Source organism: Telopea speciosissima, chromosome 9, assembly GCF_018873765.1.
Source record: "Telopea speciosissima isolate NSW1024214 ecotype Mountain lineage chromosome 9, Tspe_v1, whole genome shotgun sequence".
NCBI classification, from domain to species: domain Eukaryota; kingdom Viridiplantae; phylum Streptophyta; class Magnoliopsida; order Proteales; family Proteaceae; genus Telopea; species Telopea speciosissima.
The window spans coordinates 50,766,239-50,790,775 of record NC_057924.1 but is presented as its reverse complement, the minus strand read 5'-3'; the positions used below and the strand labels follow the sequence as shown (position 1 = coordinate 50,790,775).

Sequence of the window (24,537 nt, the reverse complement as noted above, 5' to 3'; positions counted from 1 at the left end):
TATATGTAACATATACAATGGTAGTTGTATAACTATTACAACCAGATCTTTAAGTTAAAATACTAGAAAAAAATTTTACAAGTGTCCAGCACCTAAATGTAATTTTTCATGTGATAGATCAACAGAGAGAATGTAAATGTGGCAGAGGTTAATGTAAGATCAGAATATCGAAAAAAGCTTGGAGCAATGGCCGATAATTTTGGTGTTGTGTCAGAGTATATCAAACAAATTTGTGTTTCTTTATTTTTTCTATTAGATTGGGTTTTAACAGTCATATATAATTAGGATGCAGGTTGAGAATACTGGTTGTGAATTTTTCAAATTGGTAGATAAAGAAGTAGATAGTTTTCTATCCATGAAGCTTCAACTTCATATACTCATCCTCTACCTTTTATATCTGCATCTTTTGATCCTACACAATATCTTGTAAAAAAGTTTTTAGAAGGAGCCTTACATAGGGTATAAGAAATATACAAAGAGTCTGAGAGACGTCCTTGCTACCATGACCTAACTTGACCTGAAAAAAGGTGACGATTAATACCACCTCCTGAAGTATTGATTTTTATTGTCTTTATGATGTGGTGATGTAAAATTTTAAAATTTTGTTATTTTTTGTTATGGGTTCAAATGGATATTGAAAAATGCTCCAAACCTTATGGCTAATATACATAATGACTTTTATGTAAATATTGACAATAATATTAATTTTTTTTTTAGGCCATGTTTTATCAAACACCAAATGATTCAACAATGATCCCGAGAACAATTCCAACATGGATTTATCAAATGGCCAATAGTAGAAAAAAAAATGATCTTTCAATGGAGAAACATCAAAAGATCATTTTGTTGACCAACGTTCCCAGAACGGAATTGTTACCAAAAGGACTATCACCGATCCAAATCAATTTCTGACCATTAAAATATAATAATCAACACTAAAATGATTCAGGCCGATTCGAATTAGTATTCGACTATGAACGATTGGTTTAGAGATTCTAAATTTTGAAACTCCGTGCCAAAAATCACCCAACTCAGTGAATTTTTAAACCTCTTGTTTTTTCTTGGTAGGATAATACCTACTACACATGGCAGGCCCCTGCGTTTACCTTTTTTCGTTTATTTCATACACCAAAGACAAAAAGTTCTAAAGGTTGGTTTGGTGGGGTCTAAGAGATGCGCATTACGCACCAGGTGTATGTTAGGCTTTAGAGGAAGCTATTTGTTAACTATATAAAATTTGGGGGACGTAGGAAGACAGCTATAAGTGATTTCTCGGTTCGAGGAGGAGAGAGATAGAGGGGAAGAGAGTAGAAATGAGGAAAGAGTAAGAAGCTTAGGGGGAACCATGGATCCCTTACTTTTTGTTAGGTCTTCTTCACCTCCATCGACTCCTGCGATGAGGTACCGTTTCTAATCATCTTCGTTAGACATTTTACCGTTATGTGTTTATTTCTTTACTCTTAGTGTACTCTTGTTAGGGTAGGCTCAATAACTGAAGATATCAAATTTGTTTAATATTTTGATGGCTTCTGTGAGGTTTTCTTGAGCCTCTTTTTTCGTAGTTGAATTGTTTTGTTGGGTGAAATTTTTTCTTGCATTTTGCTTTTAAAGTTGACTTCTTTTTGGGTTAATTAGGAGAAAATCGAGAGATTGTTGTATATATTCATGGATTTTTGATGAAAATTAAGTTTGAATTAACAAATTGTTAATGATAAATTTTTAAGCATTACTTTTTTTTCCTGTATTTCCCCCCCCCCAAGAAACTAGCTGGTTGGTAGGAAGTGGTTACGGTGCCTCATTTTCCTTTCCTGCTGTAGCATTCAAATTCAGTACAACTGAAAGTATTTAGTTGATTTTTAAAAATTTCGTACTCGGTTAGTTTCCTTTATCATAGTTCTGGATTTCCATCCTATTGAAAAATTAAATTGTGTAATTGACAATGTCTTAATGTGCCTGCATTTTATTCTCCATTGCCTGGAGCTCCTAGCTGGCTGATTCAGTTTAGTTACTGTTTTTTTTTTTTTTAGATGTGGTTTTATCCCTGGTAAGTTATTATTTTAGTAACTATGGATTTAAAACATTAAATGGAAATCTAGTTATTCATGATTTTTGTTGAAAATTTTTAATTGAAATCATTAAACTTAATTGATCTAGGGCTTTGTGTGATAGTTGTAGTTCCTTATTGGGATATATGTTTACATTATTTTACAAAATTTGCTTGTATTTTTTTATGTATCAATGAAATAGGTCTAGCAGAGCACACAAGACTCAAGGAGGTTCAGTTTATATTTTCAGAATCATATTTTCCATTATGTCAAACAAATGATTAGAGAAAAGTATAAACTGCCAGAACCATTTTCCCTTGTATCAAACAAGAATTAGGCAAAAGTATAAACTGCGCCTAAATTGGTAACCACATTTGTTTTCACGTGTTTATACCCTCTCTCTCTCTCACACACATGGGCACATCCCCCTACTCACACATGACACCCACCATCAGGCATGAAAAGGCAAATCTGTGTCATTGTGTCAAACCTTGACAGATGGGTGGGTGGGGTTTGGGTGCTTAAACATGATGGATTGGTTCTGTCATTGATCATGTGATACTTGAGCTGATCTGATCCCTTAAGTTTCTGTGAAATAGACAGGCAGTTGAACATCCTTTTAGTAGCCAAATTGGGCAGCTTCAAGATGAACCTGAGAAAGCCATGATAAGTTTAAATTATATTGAACATATCACCTTCTAGTGTCTTGGTATCATTTTGTCAAGGTATAGTGGCAGAAGTTGTGACTTGCAAGCTCCATGTGCTCACTAGAGGTTACAGTGTATATATTTCAAATGGTACAGCTGGTGCAAATGGAAAAAATATTGTTGGCCTTTAGTTGTATGATAAATTTATCCCAAGTCCTCTCAACAGAATACTGGATATGATGACCTAATTTAATACTGTATGTAGGAAACACAAAGAGGGCATTCAGTGAATGAATTGATGGTATTGTGATAGGCCAGAAGAGGGGTGAAATCTAGAGTATGCTTCTTAAAAGAGAAAAGTTCTAATAAACATGTTATTTAAAAGATGGAAATTGGTGAAAAAAATTTAAATGTGATAACGAGGTGAATATGCAAGAGAATGGGAACTTTTTCCATGATATAGGAGGTTTAGACTAGGGATGTCCTACTAGCCCCCCCTCCCCGATAAGTAGGAATGTTCTACTATTGTGGCCTTTAAACTTAAAATTGGAGAAGTGGCTTAGAAGATTAGTTTGTATACAACAACAACTCAGCCTTATCCCAACAAAATGGGGTCGGTTACATGGACCTTTGCCCTCCAATCAGCTCCATTCGAGGTCATACTTGGTACAAGGCCTAAGCTATGCATGTCTTTCCTTACTACTTCTCCTAGGGTCATTTTAGGTCTACCTTTGGCTCTTTTGATTCCTTCAATCTGAATCAAATCACTCTTCCGTACTGGACCATCCAAAGGCCTCCGTTGAATAGGTTATGCCACCTCAAACGGCTTTCTCGTAGCTTATCATGTATCGGAGCAATTCCCAAATCAGCTTTAATATTATTTTTCCTTACTTTATCCATCCTAGTTTTGCCACTCATCCATCTCATAAGGGCGTACCAATGCACGAGGCTCCTGCCACTGCGTGGTCTGGGGAGTGTCATAAATCATAATGTACACAGCCTTACCCCTGCTTTCGCAAAGAGACTGTTTCAAGACTTGAAAACAGCCTCAAACCCGTGACTACTTGGTCACAATGGAGCAACCTTACTGTTGCACCAAGTTCTGCTCTCTTGCCACTCATCCATCTCAACATCCTCATATCCGCTACACTGAGTTTATCTATATGATGCTTCTTAATTGCCCAACATTCCGCACCATACATCATAGCTGGTCGTATGACAGTCCTATAAAAATTTCCTTAAAGTTTTAAAGGAATACATTGATTGCACAACACTCCGGATGCACCTCTCCACTTCATCCATCCTATTTTAATTCTCTGTGAAACATCATCTTCTATATCAGTTTGTATATTTCCCAGAATATTTGAAAGATGCCCAATTATTGGAGATTCAAAGCATTTGATTGACAGAATATTCCTGTTAGTTGAACACAGTTAAATAATTTGTGTAACGGAACATTCAAATCTTCAAAATTTGAATTCCCCGTTGAAGGAGTCAAGAGCTGTGTCCAACGGTTGTGGATAAAGCTATCCCTACAAGTTAGGAGAGTTTAAATAAACTCAAACTCTATCTCATGTAACTGTAAAAGTGTAACATTACATATACCTTAAGTAATATAAATTCAAACCCCTCAATCGTAGAAGACAATAAGGGGAGAAGCAATTCAGTTCTCATCCAATTCAAATTCTGAGATTTAACGTGGTATCAGTCGCCTTTGACTCACGTCACCTAGGGATAATGGCCCATTCCGATAACTCAGAAACCATTCCTCAATCAACCACGACTCAGCCCACCACCATCTCTCCCACAAACATTGTCTCCCTGCTTCCAGTGAAGCTTGATAGCAAGAATTACTTGCTCTGGAAATCCCAGTTTCTCCCTCTTCTTCACGCTTACGACCTCTATGGCTTTGTCGATGGCACCCACCCAAGCCCACCGCAAACCATGTCTCCATCACCTACCTCTTCATCAACCGAAGCAGCCACCATGAATCCAGCCTACCTCACCTGGCGGAGACAAGACCAAATAATCCTTAGTTGGATTATTTCCTCCCTAACTGAGAGCGCCCTTGGTCAGATCATCGGTGCAACCTCATCCCATGCTGCCTGAAGCATACTTGAAAAAACTTATGCATCACAGTCGCAAGCCCGCGTGATGCAGCTGAAGTACCAGCTCCTTCAAATGAAGAAAGGTACACAAATAATGGCAGAATACCTACAACGTGCCAAGAGCTTGGTTGATAACCTCACTGCAGCCGCCCATCCTGTGCAAGAATCTGATGTTATTTTAAGCATCTTAGGAGGACTCGACCCAGATTACGAGTCCTTTACGACGTCAGTAACAACTCGCCTTGAGCCCTTACCGCTGGATGACTTCACTGGCATGCTTCTCAGCCAGGAAATACTAAAGACCCAGCGTTCCACACATCTGGACTTACCCACGGTGGAAGCAAATATTGCTGCCAAAAATTCCAGCAACTCCTATCAAAATCATTCTAGCTCCAACCGTGGTCGTGGATCATTCAATCAAAATGGAGGGCGACGTGGTGGTCGTAGAAACTACTACAACAATGGAGGACGTGGTTCTAATAACACCTATCAACAGCCAAACATAGCTTATTCCAATACTGGTTCGGGCTGTCAAATATGTCACAGAACAAATCACACGGCAGCGACATGCTATAACAGGTTCAATCAAAATTATCACACTCCTTCCCCACCAACAGGCCAGCCCCAGTTAGAAGCCCTGCTTGCAACTCCATCTGCGTCAATTGATACAGCTTGGTATCCCGACTCGGTGCCACTCATCATATTACATCCAACCTGGGCGACTTGAACATCAGCTCACCTTACACGGGTTCTGACCAAGTACGGGTTGGAAATGGTGCAGGTTTGAACATTGAAAATACTGGAATTTCTCATATTCAATCTCCTTTACAGCATTTTACTCTAAATGATGTATTACATATGCCTAAGATTACAAAAAATCTTTTATCAGTTTACTGCAGATAATAATGTAATATTGGAATTTCACCCTAAATGTTGTTATGTGAAGGATCCATGCACGGGGATCACTCTGCTCCAAGGAATGATTAAAGACGGTCTCTACCGTCTTCCACATCCACCAGTCTCCACCACATCATCACTGCTGCCCACCGTTCATGTTGGCGAACGTGTCTCAAAGTCGGTTTGGCATGACCGACTAGGCCATCCATCATCCAAGTGTATGAACTCAGTAATACACCGGTCACTATTACCATTTCATGCATCAGCGTCTTCTTCAATCTGCAGCTCTTGTTAAATGGGAAAGGCTCACAAACTTCCCTTCGGCACAAACAAATCCATAGCATCTGCTCCGTTTGAATTGGTGCACTCAGATATATGGGGTCCTGCACCTTCTCCATCAATGCAAGGATGCAAGTATTATATTTCCTTTGTTGATGACTTCAGTAGGTTTACCTGGATATTTCCTCTTGTAAACAGATCTGAAGCTCTATCTATTTTCATGCAATTTAATGCTTATATTCAGAATTTCTTCAAATGCAACTTGAAAATATTTCAATCAGATGGCGCAAGAGAGTACCAATCATTTGACAGATATTTTAAGCAAAGTGGCATTGTGCACCAGTATTCTTGCCCCCACACTTCTGAGCAAAATGGGAGAGCAGAATGGAAGCATCGTCATATAGTAGAAATGGACCTCACACTAATGGCTAGGGCGTCTGTTCCTATGACTTTCTGGGCATCGGCATTTGATATAGCTGTTTACCTAATAAATAGGCTGCCCACACCAGTGTTAAAGAATAAGTCCCCTTATCAGGTGTTGTTTAGTAAAGAACCTGACTATTTGATGCTAAGAACGTATGGCAGTGCCTGTTATCCTTGGTTGAGGCCATACAACAGGCATAAATTGCAGTATCGATCCACACAATGTGTATTCATTGGTTACAGCGATGCTCACAAGGGGTACAAGTACTTTGACCCATCGATGGGATGCACCTATATCTCACGTCATGTAACCTTCGATGAGACTTGTTTTCCATATGCTGCTCCACAGGCATCACCACCCAAACCCGATACCACCACTAGTCCCACACCATTAGTGGTCACCAATGACAATATTATTCCTAGAAATTACATACCATTACCAAGTAATCCACCCTTGTGCCTACCATCAAGTGACCCATCAAACCCACCATCACACACACCATTGAGTCTACCACCACGTGCATCATCAAATCTACCATTGAACCTACCTCCAAGTCCATCATTAAGTCCACCATCTCCACCATCCGAACCCACACCAAGTTCGGTCCAAACAGAAAGCCTACCACCGAGTAATGCTCCACCCATACCAATCACACAACCGGTCCAACACTTCATGGTTACACGGTCACGATCAGGAGTAACCAAACCGGTTTCTAAACTCAATCTTATGGCCACCCGTTACCCAATTCCAATTTCCCTGCTTACCCAAACCTCAACTGATAATGTGGAGCCAACCTCATTTACTATGGCCAGCAAAAATCCGAAATGGAGGGAGGCCATGAGTGAAGAATTCAATGCCCACCTGAAAAATGGGACGTGGCAACTTGTACCTCCTCAACCCTCCATGAATTTGGTTGGAAACAAATGGGTTTACAGGATCAAGCGCAACCCTGATGGTTCGATATCATGCTACAAAGCACGTCTAGTAGCCAAAGGGTTTCATCAGCGTAAAGGGATTGAATACTTTGATACATTCAGTCCTGTAGTCTAGCCCACTACAATCAGAACTGTTCTATCTATAGCAGTGTCTCGTGGTTAGGTATTACGACAATTAGATGTGCAAAATGCCTTCCTCAATGGTACCCTTCAAGAAAGTGTGTATATGTCACAGCCTCAGGGGCTTGTTGATCCAAATTACCCTACTTATGTTTGTCATTTGAGGCATGCCCTATATGGTCTGAAGCAAGCACCAAGGGCCTGGAACAACAGACTTGGAACATTCCTACTATCAATCAGGTTTCGTTCTTCAGCCTCTGATTCGGCCCTGTTTATGCACAAGATGAAATCAGAAGTCATATATCTGCTTGTCTATGTAGATGACATAATCATCACTGGCACAAGTTCCAAACATGTGAAGGATCTCATCACCACTCTAGGTACCGAGTTTGCCATCAAAGACCTTGGTGATCTAAATTTCTTCCTTGGAATAGAAGCAATTCGGGGACCACAGGGTCTACATTTGTCTCAAACCAAGTATGTCTTGGATTTGCTTCGCAAAACCAATATGGATACAGCAAAACCAATGCCCACACCAAGGTCCACAACATCTCTTGATCGTGGTATAGGGACTGCCTTTGATGATGTCACTCTATATAGAAGTAGTGTTGGAGCCCTACAATATTTGACTCTGACTCGACCAGATATAGCATTCTCGGTAAATAGGGTGTGTCAATTCATGCACACACCAAAAGTGGGGCACTGGGCTGCCGTAAAGAGAATCCTACGGTACTTAAAGGATACTATAGATTTGGGCATCCAAGTTCGACCGTCACAATCACTTCAGTTACTTGCCTATACAGATGCAGACTGGGCCGGTTGTCCATATGATAGACGGTCAACAAGTGGATATTGTATATATCTTGGTCCCAATCTAATTTCCTGGAGTTCCAAGAAGCAACATACAGTTGCACGGTCATCTACAGAGTCAGAATACAAAGGCATGGCTAATGCAGCGGCAGAATTATTGTGGTTACGACAATTGTTGGATGATCTAGATATTCCTGTCAAACCACCATTGCTCTACTGTGACAACATTGGGGCCACGTACCTTGCTGCCAACCCTCTGTTTCATGCACGCACCAAACACATAGAGATTGACTATCACTTTGTTCGAGAACAAGTAGCATCAAATCGTCTATGTGTCTGTTTTGTGCCAAGCAATGATCAGATAGCCGATGTTCTGACGAAGGGCTTACCAGCGCCACGGTTTAGAGTACTAAGGGACAAGCTCACCGTGACCAAGAGACCGTTTCGCTTGAGGGGGCGTGTAACGGAACATTCAAATCTTCAAAATTTGAATTCTCCGTTGAAGGAGTCAAGAGCTGTTCCAACGGTTGTGGATAAAGCTATCCCTACAAGTTAGGAGAGTTTAAATAAACTCAAACTCTATTTCATGTAACTGTAAAAGTGTAACGTTACATATACCTTAAGTAATATAAATTCAAACCCCTCAATCGTAGAAGACGATAAGGGGAGAAGCAATTCAGTTCTCGTCCAATTCAAATTTTGAGATTTAACGATTTGCATGTTGATAATCTTAGCTGTGTCTTCCCTGCTGGTTTTATCAGTTCTGCAGGTGCATCCTCACCTGCTGTTCCGGCAAATGTTGGAAGTATAGATTGGTTGGGTAATGGACCAGGTTCGAAGGCTGGTTCACTATCTTGTGTTGGTTCACATCCTCCATGGACTTCCTTGAGCACAAGTGCCCGGTGGTTCTGCTCTTGGGTCATCGCAACCTTCATGCAGACCATGGGAAAGAGGGGATTTGCTTAGGCGTTTGTCTACATTCAAACGTTCAAATTGGCTTGGAAAACCCAAGGTTTGGACTTCTGTTGGTTTTCCATCAACACTTTTGCAAAATTACATGCTGATAGTACTTGCTTCACTTCTGCTTGTCTGTAATTTCTTTTTGTTTGTTTTTCTGTTCACTGTAATTCCTTGCAGGTTGCTAATTCATTGGCCTGTGCCCGAAGAGGCTGGGTGAATGTTGATTCTGATAAGATTGATTATGAGTCATGTGGAGCAAGCCTGAGTTTTGTTTTATTGGCATCCTGGACACCCTCTGAAAGTACGTATCTGAGTTGGTATTGGGGGGGGGGGGTTATTCACTACCCGAAGGCTTTTTCTGTGTCCGTATTCTTCCTAAGACCTTTTGTTGCATCTTCGGTTCAGTGCCAAGGGATTTAATCAATCTATAATGGCAGTTTGTACTGTTTTTGGATTCAATACATGCAGAATTATGTGGTTAAACTAAAATGTTATACTGGACTTGGAATACTAGTTCTGCAAGAATCCAAATTATTGAGGAAGTTCGAGAATTTCTTTGCTTAAGCGTTCCTAGTTGATGCTTCAATGTTTTGCTAGTGTCTGTGGAAAACTATTGAGTGAACTGAATGACATTAAAAAAAGGGGGGGGGGGGGGAAACCATGTTTAGGCTTTGGAGGTCTTGGAAATGCTATTGCTGCAGGTTTTCTCATTTATTCTATGTTATTATAGTCTGTCATTTTATTTTCATAAAAAAATAGTTAATGATCATAATGGTGGTGTACCTTTACTGATATTAACTGTTATAATTATTATAACAGATGCCATGGTGATCTCCCTTTTCTGCAACTTCTTCCACAGTTCCACCGACCGTTAGTCGGACTGGCATGGGACTCAAAGTCCTGTGTCATTAAGCCAGAATAGTGCTACATTTGGCACATGGCAAGCTTAGATGGCACCTAGTAAAGGGCCTAGCCTCCTCTTGTCATGTGGCAATTTTTGGTTCAGTGCCGCAAAAGCAAATCTTTCTCTCTCTCTCTCTCTCTTTTGATCTAAAAAGTCAGCATTTAGGTCATTGAAAATTCTGGGTTCAACTTAATAAGCTTTCTTGTTCTTCTAAAATAAATTGAGTCAAATACATTATGGGCCTTTTAGTTGATGTATGGACTGATATTTGATATGTGATCATTATAGAATGCCCTCTATCTATCCGATGGTCTTGAATCTTGATTAGCCTAATGAACGCTCCGTCCGACCAAATTAACCCAGTCATTTTATAAAGAAGGCTGTCTAAAAAGTGTTTCAATAAATATTGTTTGTAATATCATCTATTATCGCAAAAGACTAATGTTGACAAAATGATAATACAGTAATGGTGTCGATGCCAAGAATAATATTTGAAAGTGGTATCAACTGTTCAACATGATTTGCCCTTTCCTGCCTTGGAGACTAGTAAATTTTTTTTGGATGCTTGACTGCTATGTAATTGGAATTTTTTTTTATTAATAGCTGCTATAGAACACCATGGGAAAAGATGAGGAACTTGCTATGTATGTTTTGATATCTTCATTGTCCTATAATAGTTTTTACTTGCCATGATACTTGAACTATTTAATGTTTATGACATTAAGTTGTGGCCCCTGCAGTTTTACTTGGTGGCGTGAAAACCTGTTATCTTTGACTGGACTGATTCATTTAGTTCTGATTTAAATATTAAAGTACCAAAACAGAATCGAAACAGAGTGAAAGTATCCAAATTTGAGAGAAAATGCATAAAGCCAAATCAGTAAATCAAATCAGCCTATACATCTGGTCGAGTGGTCCTTCATGTGCGTATAACAGTTGCTGAAAAACTCAGCCAGATCCATTGGTGAAATCTGCTGATGTGGACAACTCCTGGTGGAACTAGGATAGGTCAAAACCGGTCAAACTAGCAGTCAAATGACTGATCAGAAAACAGAATTAACATACCCAACAGAAATACAATCTATGATAGTGATTTGAGATGAAACAGAGCGTCATATATCAGGCATGGAATATATTTCAGAATATTAAGAATCAAATCCCACTTGTAGTAGGACTGTTGTAATCATGCAGTAGAACCAGAATTTAATCTTAGATTAATACTTAGAACACTGTCGATATCAACTTTCTGAAATCATAAAACACTGCTTCTAGCAATCTTAGTATGATTAGGAATTCCTTTTGTAAATAATAAGAGAAAAAGGAGGAGAAAAGAGAAAAGAGAAGAGAGAAGAAGAGAGGCTGTAACTTTGGGAGTCACAACCCTTGTGTTGAGACTCCTCACTCCATTCAATATAGATTGGCTGAATACAATAGAGACCGATTCAATAACTATAATGAAATGGACAGAACTGCCCTTAGGAATGGTGACTTGTGCCTAGCACCAACCACGATTCCCTCCCCCTTACTCGATAACTTCTAACACTCCTCCTCAAGTTGTAGCATAGATATGAATCATGCCCAGTTTGTTACAAATATAATCAACTCTACTACTCCCAAGTCATTGGATAAAAACATCTCCAAGTTGTTCTCCTGTGTGAACATGATTGGTGGAGATAATTCCCTGTTGTAGCTTTTCTCGAACAAAGTGACAGTAGGGGTGTCAAGAAAGCCTGTTCGGTCCGAAGCCGCCCTGAGCCCAGCCCGGACCCGACCCTGATTTTTCAGCCCGAAGGACGGGTTAGGGTTTAGAAATAGCTTGACCCTGGCAGGGTTGGGTCGAGATCGGGTTTAGGCCTCGGGTTGAGCCCGGCCCGACCCTGTATTGTTTATAAGCATATATATATACTTTTATGGGAAGTAGTTCTTTGTCCGGGAGTGTGGCCTGCGCCAGCACTCCCATGTGTCAATCTCTCTCCTCCTCAAAACAAGGGGGCAGAGATGTCTTTTCTCATTGGGAGGAGAGAGATAGACTCATGGGAGTGCTGACATAGGCCACACTCCCGGATAGAAAACTTTTTCCTTATTTTTATATGCAATATATATTATATATACTATGGAAAGTATATATTATATTTTTATTTATCCTAACAAAAAATAATAAAAAAACACTCAGAACCTCAAAACCTAAAAGCGATTCACAATTTCACATTTCACATTTCAGTCACCCCCGCGGTTTGGCATTTGCTTCAAATTTTCTCCAAGCCCCATCTCTTTCCCTTTGCGATGTCTGGATTAGCCTCATCTATCGTTCTCGTTGGGACTTTGGAGGAGAAGGCTGACGAGGAGAACCGCAAGGCGAGTTTGGAGCAATTAGGTATGTCCGATGGTTCTTCTTCTTCCGCATCTCTCTCTTGGTTCTGTCTCTCGCTCTCTTCTCTTTGCTCTTTCTCCTTTTTTTTTCTTAATCGAAGTTTCAGAGGAAAAAAAAGGGGTGGTGGGCGTTTTCGCTGGGAATTGACAGTGGTTTTTTGTTTTTTAAGTCAAATGGGTGGGGTGATTTTCAGTGAAACTTGAAGAGGTTATCTGGTTTGAGGTCGAGGAATTGGATGGGAATGAGAGTCTAAGGGAGGAGTGTTTTGCTGTGGAAGTCGAGGGTTTTTGTTTGCTTGTTACTGTTGGAATCGGGAGGGGGGGGGGTTGGGCGTTGGGGAGATGGGCCTGCTGTAGATGATTTTTTTTACAGCTCTCTGTGGCAGAGGGCAAAGGCATGGACGAAAAACTGGGTGTAGAATGTAAAACAGAGATCTCTTGAACTTTTGAATTAATGGATGGAAACAGATGCATACCCAAATCCTTGTCTTTTCTTAGATAATTTTTGTTCTTAAATTTATTTTGGATTATTGAATATTTTTAGTGTGGATTTTAGTAACCCGACCTTCGGGTTAGTGTGATGGTATGAACATGTTTGATTTTATTACCGAGGACTTGTAGTACTGCTGTTATTTTTCTTCTTGCAATCTATCTTCTATCTTTTGACTTTCAAGTTTTTTCTTTCCCTGTTGATGTTCGTACATAATAAAGCTTAGAAAGGAGAGCAGAATAGGGAGAAATTTCAGATCTCAAGCTAATGAGATTCATTGAGTGCTGTTCATTTTTACTGCTTCAAATTAAGTTAAAATATTTTACTTGCAAGAGGTGGAATATGACAATCGCAATGCTGACAATTCTAAAAACTTACAATCTGATCAACTTGGGCATAGTAAAAATTACAGGCATAAGAAAAACCATTTTCAAAAAAAAAATAAAAAAATAAAGTCAAGGTCAGGTCAGGGACAGGGTCAATTAGGGCCAACCCGACGCTGCCCGACCCTATCAGGGTCAATCAGGGTCGGGTCGGGTTAGGGAAAACCTTGGCAGGGTTGGGACTAGGTTGAGGGTTTCTTGGCCTTGCCAGGGTTGGGTTAGGGTTAGGGTTTAGGTTAAGGCCTCTAGGGTTGGGTTAGGGTTTAGGGCAGGCCCGGCCCAACCCGACCCATTGACACCCCTAAGTGACAGTCATCTTCCATATGCTTCTTTCTCTCATAGAACAATAGATTCGATGCAATATGAATAGCAGCCTGGTTATCACACCACAACTGCATAGGAGACATACTTTCAAACCCAAGTTCAGTCTACAATTGCTTCACCCACATCAATTCACAAGTAATATGCGCCATGGTTTGATACTGAGCTTCTGCGCTAGAGCTAGCCACAAAAGTTTTTTTCTTGCTCTTCCAAGACACAAGGTTCCCTTCAATAAAAGTGTAGTAGTCAGTAGTTGACCGCCTATCAATAAGAGATCTAGCCCAATCAGCATCACAAAAACTTTCAATACGTCCATGTCCATGATTAGAGTGTACTAGACCATGGCCTGGAGCCTTCTTGAGATGTCTCTAAATACGAACAATAGCATCCCAATGAGATGTACTAGGAGAGGACAGAAACTGACTCTCAACACTTATAGGAAAAGCTATTTCAGGTTAAGTCACAATGAAGTAATTCAATTTTCCAACCAACCTCCAATATTTCTGAGGGTCTTCTAGAACATTACCACTTTCAGCTGTAAGTTTCATATTTGGATCCATGGGAGTATCCAGAGGCTTGGACCCTAACATTCCTGTTTCTGTAAGCAAATCCAGAACATACTTTCTCTGAGAAAGCAAAATTCCTTTCTTTGATTGAGTAGGTTCAATACCCAAAAAATACTTCAATCTTCCCAGATCCTTAGTTTGAAACTTTTGTTGCAAGTGTGTCATCAAACTTTGGATATCTTTAACATCATCTCCAGTGATGACAATATCATCAACATAACCAATAAGGAATATTCTCCTTATACCAGACAATCAATAAAATACTGAGTGATCGCTATCACACCGTGATCGACCAAAGTCAAGAACCACTTCAGTAAACCGGCCTAAGCATGCCCAAGGAGACTGCTTCAAACCATATAGAGACTTCTTGAGCTTACACACCATACCAGACTCCCCCTGAGCAACAAAACCAAGAGGTTGCTCCATATATACCTCTTCATGAAGATCACCATAAAGGAAAGCATTATTAACATCTAGCTGGTACACGGGCCAATGATGAGTGACTGCTGGGGAAATCAAATGCGAACAAAATTAGTTTTGCATCGGGAGAGAAAATATCCAGATAGTCAACACCATAAACCTGTGCATAGCAACGGGCCTTCAATCGAGCAAGAGAGCCATCAGGGTTGCGCTTGACAACATAGACCCAATGGCAACCAATAGTAGACTTCCTTGGAGGTAAGGGAACAGGATCCCGTCTAATTTCCCTCCAAGGCCAACAACTCTTCCTCCATAGTTGTCTTCCAGCCAGGATTAGACAATGCCTTTGCAATAGATTAGGAACAAGATGACAAAAAATAGTAGAAAGACGAGAGTGAAAAATAGGAGACAAACCAGAATAAGAAACATAATTTGAAATGGGGTGTTGGGTGCAACTCCGAACACCCTCACACTTAGCAATAGGAAAGTCAAGGTCAGAAAGAAGAATAATTATCTCAGGATCTGCAAATGAAGAGGAGGAGGCAGGTGGCGGAGAGACCGGGGGTGCTGGATCGTCCCGAGGGCAACGAAAATAAACTTGCTGAACCACTGGTGGATGAGGTGGTGGTGGTGGGGACTGTGTTGCAATTGGCGGTGCCTGCGGAACAAAATGGTATACAACATAGAGTGGAAGATCATCATCCAATTTAGACACTACAAATGAATTATCCAGATGGGATGTAGATTCAAAAAAGGATACATCAGTGGTAGCAAAAAAGGAGAATAACACCGATATCCTTTCTTGGTACAAGAGTAACCAAGGTTGATGCATTAAGAGCTCTGGAATCCAACTTTAACAAACCTGGACGGTGATAACCAATAAAGCATGCACACACAAAAATGCGGGGAGGAAGAACAAATAACGGATCAGAAGGAAATAATAGGGAATGCGGAATACCATTTTGTAAAACTGAAGAAGGCATGCGATTCAAAGGGTAGTATGCGGTCAAAACAGCATCAGCCCAAAAGTATTTGGCCACCTTCATTTCAAAACAAGGAACCGAGCAACTTCCATCAAATGCCTATTTTTCCGTTCAGCAACACCGTTTCGTTGAGGGGTATCTGAACAAGAGGACTGATGTATAATAGCACGGGCAGTCGTAAACTGAGAAAAGGGGGCAGACAAATACTCTTTTGCATTATCACTTCGTAAAATTTTGATAGATACATGAAACTAATTATGAATTTCAGCAATAAAAGCACAAATATAGAGTACAATTCCGAACGATTTTTCATTAAATAAACCCAAGTGACTCTTGAATAGTCATCGACAAAAGTAACAAAGTATTTAAAGCCGAACTTAGAGGTAACAGGACAAGGACACCATACATCAGAATGGACTAAAGCAAAAGGGTGCGCAGACCGCTTATTGACATGAGGGGGATAACTCACATGATGAAGTTTCCCAAATTGACATGACTCACATTCTAAACTAGAAAGAGAACAAAAACTAGAATCCAATTTTTGTAAACTCTGTAATGACGGATGACCCAAGTGGCAGTGAACCTGATGAGGCGACAAAACACTTGAGCATGGAATGGAAGGAGAATCGTTTTCAAGAAGATACAGCTCCCTCGATTCACGGCCCCTACCATACATCTTCTTCGTCGTATGGTCCTGAAAAGTACAAGAATCCGGGTAAAGGGTTATAGAATAATTATAGGCACGTGTAAGCTTGCTTACAGATAAGAGATTAAAGGGAGATTAAATGGAAATTGCGGTAAATGAAGTACAAAACGACAAAGAAGTAGGATGAACAATGCCAATTACCTGTGCTAAAGAACCATTGGCCAAAGCGACACTGGAAGAGGATTCCCGAAAAGAGGAAAAAAAACTTGAGACACCAGACATGTGATCCGAAACTCCTGAATCAATGATCCAGGGACGAGAAGAGGAGAGACATGCAGTGGCATTAGAAGTGGTGGGCTGAGTAGACTGAGAAGTTTGAAATTTGTTATATTGGGGAAATTCTTCATTGGTCATCATTACCATCTTACTCTCAGATTGGACAGGCTGGGGGTAGATTCATTACTTGCTGTTGAATTAGCAAACTGCTTTTGAGGATGTTTGCCAGGAAGTTTCCAACAAAAATGTTGGATATGTCCTAGTTTACCACAGTGGTGGCATGTATGTACTGGTTCCGAACTATTTGAAGTGGTGGAATTACCAGGAGATTGCCCTTTATTATTCCACTACCAGTGCCACGTGTAGCACCACGATTGGTGTTCTGAGAAACAAGAGCTGAGCTCTCCATTGGTGTAGGATCATGAGAACTCTATCGACTTCTCGAGATACCCGTAAGACTCGTGAAGAAGTATTGGTAAGTGAGGCAACCTTGTTGCTGCCCAGAATTTGAGAACGAACAGAATCATAACCTGTTCCAAGTCCATTCAAAAAACCCATAACGGTGAGCTGTTCTCGCTGAAGTTGCATCTTCTGCACATCATATGAATAGGAAGTAGAGAATTCAATTCTTCGTACATCCTCTTAAAATCAGCATAGTTCTGAGTCAGAGGGTGACCGTTCCGATCAACCCAATAAAATTTTGTGACAACTTTTAGATACGAGAAAGGTTGTTCTGTCCAGAATATAGAACATTCAAATATTGCTACAACTCCTTCACAATGTCGATGTGGGTAACAAGGTCAACAATGGAATATCCATCAAATTCAGAAGCTATACTTGAATTCGGCCATCAACATTGTCCCATGTAGTATCATCAGCCCCCTTTGTGGATGATCCTGTTGTTCACGATCAGTCAAAACAAAATGCACAATTTTCTTTCACTGTTGAAAATTGGCAGCCCCTGTAAGTTTCTTCTCTGTGATCCGATGAGAGGATGAGGATACCACTTCATCCACCATATTCTTTGACTCAGCCATAGAAACAACGAAATTAGCAAACAATCAACAAATCTGAACAATGATTGAGTCACCAAAAAATCGATTTGTCAAAACCCTGACAAAAATTGATTTCTTCCAAATCTTGACAAAGGGAAATTGAATGAGAATCCAAACAGCAGCCCACTTTCCAAATAATATCTCCCAAACAGAGCACTAGAAGCACTCTCAAAAATAAAAATTGATCTAAAAAAATAGCAAACCAGAAAAAAACGAATCACAGCCTCCATATCCTTGATCGATTCTTAGCAAAAATTGATCTCCAATCCTTCAAAACAGTGAACTGATCGTTCAATGGGACATCCCTCTTGAATCGATCATTCCAAAAAATTGACTGTTGCTTCTTCCAAGCGCAGGATAACCCCAAGGGCTTGTGGGTTTTTTTCTATCAATTGGGACCCTCCCTTCACCACCCCCATGGGGATGGTCTAGTTAAGATTTATGAATAGGTAAATACAAGAAGTAGGGTAAGAGAAAGATGAAGAAGAAGAGGAAGAGAGAATAAGAGAAGAAGGTTTGGAGAGAATACGATTGTGTGTTGAGAGATATCTCAACACACATATTAACTTCATTAGTAACTTCTGGAATTACGTTGACCTACTTAGGGAGGTAAATGGAAATAAGGAAAGGAAAAAAAGGAAAAATACAACTAAAGTCATGTCTTATAACAAGACAGTGACAGAACTACCCTTATACAGAAATACTAACAACTCTAACACTCCCCCTCAAGTTGGAGAATAAATGTCATACATTCTCAGCTTGCTCAATAGGCTACTGAATAGACTAGCAACAAGACCCTTGGTGAAAACATCTGCTATTTGATCACCTGTCTTCACAAAAGGAGTACAAATGCAACTAGAATCCAACTTCTCTTTGATGAAGTGTCGATCAGCATCAATATGTTTGGTTCGATCATGTTGAACAGGATTATGGGCAATACTTATTAGCAGCCTTGTTGTCACAATAAAGTCTCATTGGGCCTTTAGTGTCAAAGCCCAAGTCTTGAAGTAGTCTCTTCAGCCATATAAGTTCACATACTCCATGAGCCATGGCTCTAAACTCTTCTTCCGCCCTGGATCTAGCTACAACTGGTTGCTTCTTACTCCTCCAGGTAATAAGGTTACCACCCACAAAAGTGCAGTACCCAGAAGTAGATCTACTATCAGAGACTGAACCAGCTCAATCAGCATCTGTGTAACCTTCAATCTGCAAATGGTCATGCTTGGCAAATAGAAGACCTTTTCCTGGACAGGATTTTAAGTACCTAATGATACAATTATTATACAATACACTGCATCCAGATGTCTGCTCCTAGGAGCATGCATGAATTGACTCACTACCCCAACTGCATAAGTGATGTCTGGTCGAGTCAAGGAGAGATAGATTAGTTTCCCAACTAATCTTTGATACTTGCTTGCATCTATGAGAGGAGAGCCGCATTCATCCCCAAGCTTTTGATTCGGATCCATGGGGGAAGTTGCTGGTTTGCACCCCATCATGCCTGTCTCTTTCAGAAGGTCCAAGACAAATTTCCTCTGACAGATATTGATTCCTTTATTTGATCTAGCAACTTCAATACTCAAGAAGTATTTTAGGAGTCCAAGGTCTTTGATCTCAAACTGTTTGGCCAGATACGACTTCAATCTGTTTATCTCATCCACATCATTCCCAGTTACCACAATGTCATCAACATAGACAATGAGAGCTGTAATTGTACCATTACCTCTCCGGATAAATAAGGTGTGGTCAGCTTGACTCTGATAATACCCATTCTTCAGGATGGCTTGTCTAAATCTCTCAAACCAGGCCTTAGGAGACTGTTTGAGGCCATAGATAGCTTTCTTCAAGAGACACACTTTCCCTTCAGCCGAGGAACACTTGAAACCAGGTGGAGGCTGCATGTATACTTCTTCTGCTAAATCCCCATGAAGAAATGCATTTTTCACATCTAATTGGTACATTGGCCAATCTTTGGTGGCAGCTACTGAAAGAAGACCTGATTGAGTTATGCTTGGCTACAGGGGCAAAAGTTTCCTGGTAGTCAATACCATACACCTGACTATACCCTTTTGCAACCTGCCTAGCTTTGTATCTTTCCACTGTACCATCAGATCTATACTTGATTTTATAAACCCATCTGCATCCCACTGGAGTTCTCCCCCTGGGAAGATCAACAAGTGTCCAAGTATTGTTTTTTTCCAGAGCCACCATTTCCTCAAACATTGCTTGCATCCATTTTGGATTAGATAGGGCCTCTGTGACATTTTTGGGAATAGAAGAAGACTCAAGGGCAGTGGAAAAGGCAATAACTGTAGGAGAAATAGAGTCATAGGAAACAAACTGGGCTATGGGATTAGTACAGGCTCTCTTCCCCTTTCTCATAGCAATGGGAAGATCTAATTCAGAAGAAGTATTACCTGTTTGCGGGGGATGAGACTGAGGATGTGGATCCAAAGAGGGATTTTGGCAGGGTTCCGTTCCCTTCATCACATACCATGGTTGCTTTCCTCTTTTCTTCAACAAGCATTCACCTCTTGTGAATACATGATCTTTGAATCTTGTTCCCCTGTATTCTTTTTCCATGCTACCATCACCACCACTACTAGCATCAGTATCAACAACAACATCCGCCCCCTGAACTTCTCTGTACTTTCCAATATCAAATAAGAATGGGGAAGTGGAGGTAGGTAAGGGAGATAGAACAGGAATAACATTAGCATCATGTTCACTGCTAGAATTCTCCCCCTGAACAGGATGTTGAGTGGAAGAAAAGTAAGGAATAGACTCAAAGAAGGTGACATCTTTGGAGAGAAGTCACCTTCGGTAAGGGGGATGGTAGCATTTATAGCCTTTGGTTGAATCAGAGTAGCCCAAGAAGATGCACTTAAGAGCTTTGGGATCAAGCTTGGTGCGGGCTGATTTGTTGACATGAACATAACAAACACAACCAAAGACTTTTGGAGGCAAGGAGAAGACTGAGGATTGAGGAGAAAGGAGAGTCAGGGGAGATTTGATACCAAGTTAAGATTTATGAATAGGTAAATACAAGAAGTAGGGTTAGAGAAAGGTGAAGAAGAAGAGGAAGAGAGAATAAGAGAAGAAAGTTTGGAGAGAATACGATTGTGTGTTCTCAACACACATATTAACTTCATTAGTAACTTCTGGAATTACACTGACTTCCCTAGGGAGGTAAATGGAAATAAGGAAAGGAAAAAAAGGAAAAATACAACTTAAGTCATGTCTTATAACAAGACAGTGACAGAACTACCCTTATACAGAAATACTAACAACTCTAACAGGTCTACAGGGTTTATAACTACTCCTCTTACTACAGGATGCTTGCCTAGCCAACACTTAGATCCGGCTCTACCCGTTCTTTTTCTTTTTCTTCTTTTTTTTGTTAACAATATGAAGAGAACACATCAGGTTTCTTGGAACACCATGCTAACACCATGCTTAGCAAACCATGCTAGCACTGATCTTAAAACATCATGCCATGGAATGATGGAAGATAATGTCTTCTTGGCTTCGCCCCCGCTTCTTCCATCCTCACCTCCGCACATATGGGATCAACTAGATAAGTTGCTATCTATTATTGATGAACAGGGAGAGGCACAAGCACGTCATGCCCGACAGACCCACCTCGCATTGGGGAGATGTATTGATCATCAATTTTAATTTATCAATCAAATCTTCATTGCAGTTGAACCGAAAATCAGCAAAACAGGGGGTGAAATCACCCCCTCTAATTGTAGCCGCGACCTGTGAGGTAGATCAGTAGCAACCAACGAAGAAGAGAAGTTGTACGCTGGATGTAAGAATATCAAAACTCGATTTGGTGTTCAAGGATCGAGCTTGATACCGTTTAAATAATAAAAGAGAAAAAGAAGGAGAAAGGACGAGAGAAGAGAGATGGCTGTAACTTTGGGAGTCACAACCCTTGTGTTCAGACTCCTCACTCCATTCAAAATATATAGGCTGAATCAATAGAGACCAACTCAATAATTAAAATAAAAAAGGACAGAACTGCACTTAGGGAATCGTGACTTGCGCCTAGTGCCAGCCACGATTTCCTGCCCCTTACTCGATAACTTCTAAGTTCTAACACCTTTATCACATGGACAGAATCGGGGTCAATTGCAGGATATTGAAGAGCAGAAAACTGAATCAATAATCTTCAAGAGGAGATCAGGAGAATAGAAGAACAGTAACTGGGCTTTTCACCACAAGTATTTATTGGAATCACCACCAATCCACCTGTTGAATCACCACAACAGGGCTTGTTGAATCCAAGGTTCTAAAACTCGGGTTTCGACCAGCTAGAAACCGAGATATGGTCGAAACCTGTGATTTGTTCCCAGCCAACTCGAGTTGGTGGTTTTGAGGCTCAAAATTGCTTTTTTGGATCTTATTTTTTGTAATGAGCCTATTTTTGACATTATAAACACAACGCATAAACTATTTTCACACACCAAAAAAAAAAACTCAAAATGGTACTTGTGGTTTTTGACCCGAGTTTGATAGTGTATATTGTTCTTGGACATTGGCTGGAACCAGGACAAATACTTATGTATGCCAAATATTATTTAACTAAATGGATTTATATTGGTATTTCATTTACATAAGATATTATTCATAAATAAGCAAATACCCCCCCCCCCCCCCGCGTATTTGAATCCAATAAAAATAGTTAAAAGATCAAATTTTAAAAGGATAAAACGTCAACCCCCCAATTCAAGAACAAAAATTGGATTTTCAACGGTAGGTGCAATTTTCAACTTTCTAATGCTGGGGTTTTTCTCAAATCTAACAATTTCATAAATCTTAATATGGTAAAACATTGCTAAAAACCAAAATCCAAGATTGCTTAAATCTGATTTATATTGAAGGAGTTATCTGCTGGTCAAACCTAATTTGGTATACGTGAATGCTGTCAAAGTCGGTCTGTTGAAAATACTTTTTTAGACATCAAAACACTTTATATTGAAGGAGTTATGTTCCAGTCAAATCTAATTTGTTATGCGTGAATGCTGTTTTTGAATGCAAATAATTTTTTAAAGATCAAAACATATGAATATTTTACCACACATTTGGTTTTTAGCAATGTTTAACTATATTAAGATTGATGAAATTTTTAGATTTGAGAAAAACCCCAGCATTAGAAAGTTGAAAATTACACCTATCGCTGAAAATTTAGTTTTTGTTCTTGAACTGGGGGGGTTGACTTTTTATCTTTTCAGAATTTTTTTTGAACTATTTTTATTGGATTCAAATAGGGGGTATTTGCTTAGTTGTGAAAAACCATGTACTTAAATGATAATGGGCATAAATAATTGTTTGTCTTGGTTTATGAAATTTTTAGATTTGAGAAAAACTGTAGCATTAGGAAGTTGAAAATTACACCTATTGCCGAAAATCAGTTTTTGTTCTTGAACTGGGGGGTTGACTTTTTATCCTTTTCTTATTTTATTTTTAACTATTTTTATTGGATTCAAATATGGGGTATTTGTTTATTTACTTAACAGATTATTCATAAATAAATGTCTGGCTTGGTTTCTGGCATAAATAAGTGCCTATCCTGGTTTCCAGACAGGTTTCCTTAAGTGTCGATGGGGATAAGTGACACTGACATAAGTATTCAGGTTGAATCTAGCAAAATATGGTCAAAACAAGTCGAATCCCTGTACATTTTAAACTCCTAGCTTAACTCGTCTCGGTTTCTTGCGAAACCGAGATGTCTCGTTGGCTTCGGTTGGTTTCGACCGAGATCTCATTCCATGGTTGAATCACCACAACAAGGAACATTCTAAATCACCACGGAACCAAAGGCAAACGCCAAACTTTATTATTTAAATTCGTGTATAATGGTGGACCCCCTTACGAACTTATATATGAAGAGTCAAAAACCAGCAAACACTAAAAAGGAAAGGCTTAAACCAATCCTTAACTAATATGATAACCTAATCTGACTAGGAAGCTAAAATAATGAAGGAAACTGACTCAAAACAGGACTGGACATATAGGATCCTAATCTTGCCTTACTAAAACACTTGGTAACAATTAAATTTTAAAAACAAAGACAATTAATCTCTTATGCCTAGCCTCTACCCATATTATAGGGCCATTTTCCGCATCATAAAGTGGCCCATTACAATGAAAACACATGGGATCAAAGGCCCAACACATACATAACCCAACCCCAAGCTTATTTCCACTAAAATAAGCCCACATCTGTGTTTTATCTGCATCATTGATATTCCAAAAACATAATGAATGCCTTAGGTAGTTATTGACAGTAGAAGCTTTTCATTTTAATTTTCTTTGCATGCAAAATGATCTATCTGGAATGCCTTACTGGATTTCATAAACTATGTGGTGCTTTCTCCTTTAGTAATTCAATAGATTCTATAAGACAACAATTGGCATTGAGATCTCATTTCATTTCCTCCTTGTTATGAAGCAATAATTTTGATATCAGTGGCATCAGCTTGCTGAGTGCTAACATTTGTCAGTTCTCGTCTGATTTGGTTGAAGTTGATGATGCCGGTGAAACCTTTGCCAAGCAACTTGATACTGGGCACAAAGTCAGTTGTCCTTGGAGAGGAAATGGTTGTGCAGAAAGTTTGGTGCAGTTTCCTCCAACTCCTCCAAGAGCACTTGTTGGTGGTTATAAGGATCGATGTGATGGACTCCTGCAGTTTCTTTCTCTTCCTGTTGTAGCTGCATCTGCAATTGATCAGATGAGGGCATCACAAGGCCCACAAATTGATCGTTTTCTATCCCAGTTGCAAATTTTTACTGCTGGAGAATTGGGTTTTAAAGCGGAGAGCATTGCAGGAGCAGAATCCTTGCGAGACGAGGCATTGTGTGAATATTCTCATGTAAGATAATTTGAAAC

At 39.8% G+C, this 24,537-nt stretch overlaps 1 protein-coding gene and 1 long non-coding RNA gene across 2 annotated transcripts in view; one reads left to right on the top strand and one right to left on the bottom strand.

The window, feature by feature from the left end:
• The first annotated feature begins 8,398 nt into the window (after positions 1-8,398).
• The window catches only part of LOC122639024, a 71,153-nt gene continuing 55,014 nt past the window's right edge, over positions 8,399-24,537 (top strand). Inside the window, exons 1-5 of the mRNA XM_043831861.1 lie at positions 8,399-8,816; positions 9,035-9,097; positions 9,156-9,277; positions 9,403-9,526; positions 24,174-24,520. Coding sequence (XP_043687796.1) covers positions 8,399-8,816; positions 9,035-9,097; positions 9,156-9,277; positions 9,403-9,526; positions 24,174-24,520 — 1,074 coding nt within the window. The remainder of the gene's footprint in view (positions 8,817-9,034; positions 9,098-9,155; positions 9,278-9,402; positions 9,527-24,173; positions 24,521-24,537) is intronic.
• LOC122640500 lies at positions 17,981-21,011 on the bottom strand. The gene is made up of 3 exons (XR_006329670.1): positions 20,945-21,011; positions 19,275-19,276; positions 17,981-18,067 (listed from the first exon to the last, which is right to left on the bottom strand). It is a non-coding gene; the product is annotated as an uncharacterized LOC122640500 (long non-coding RNA).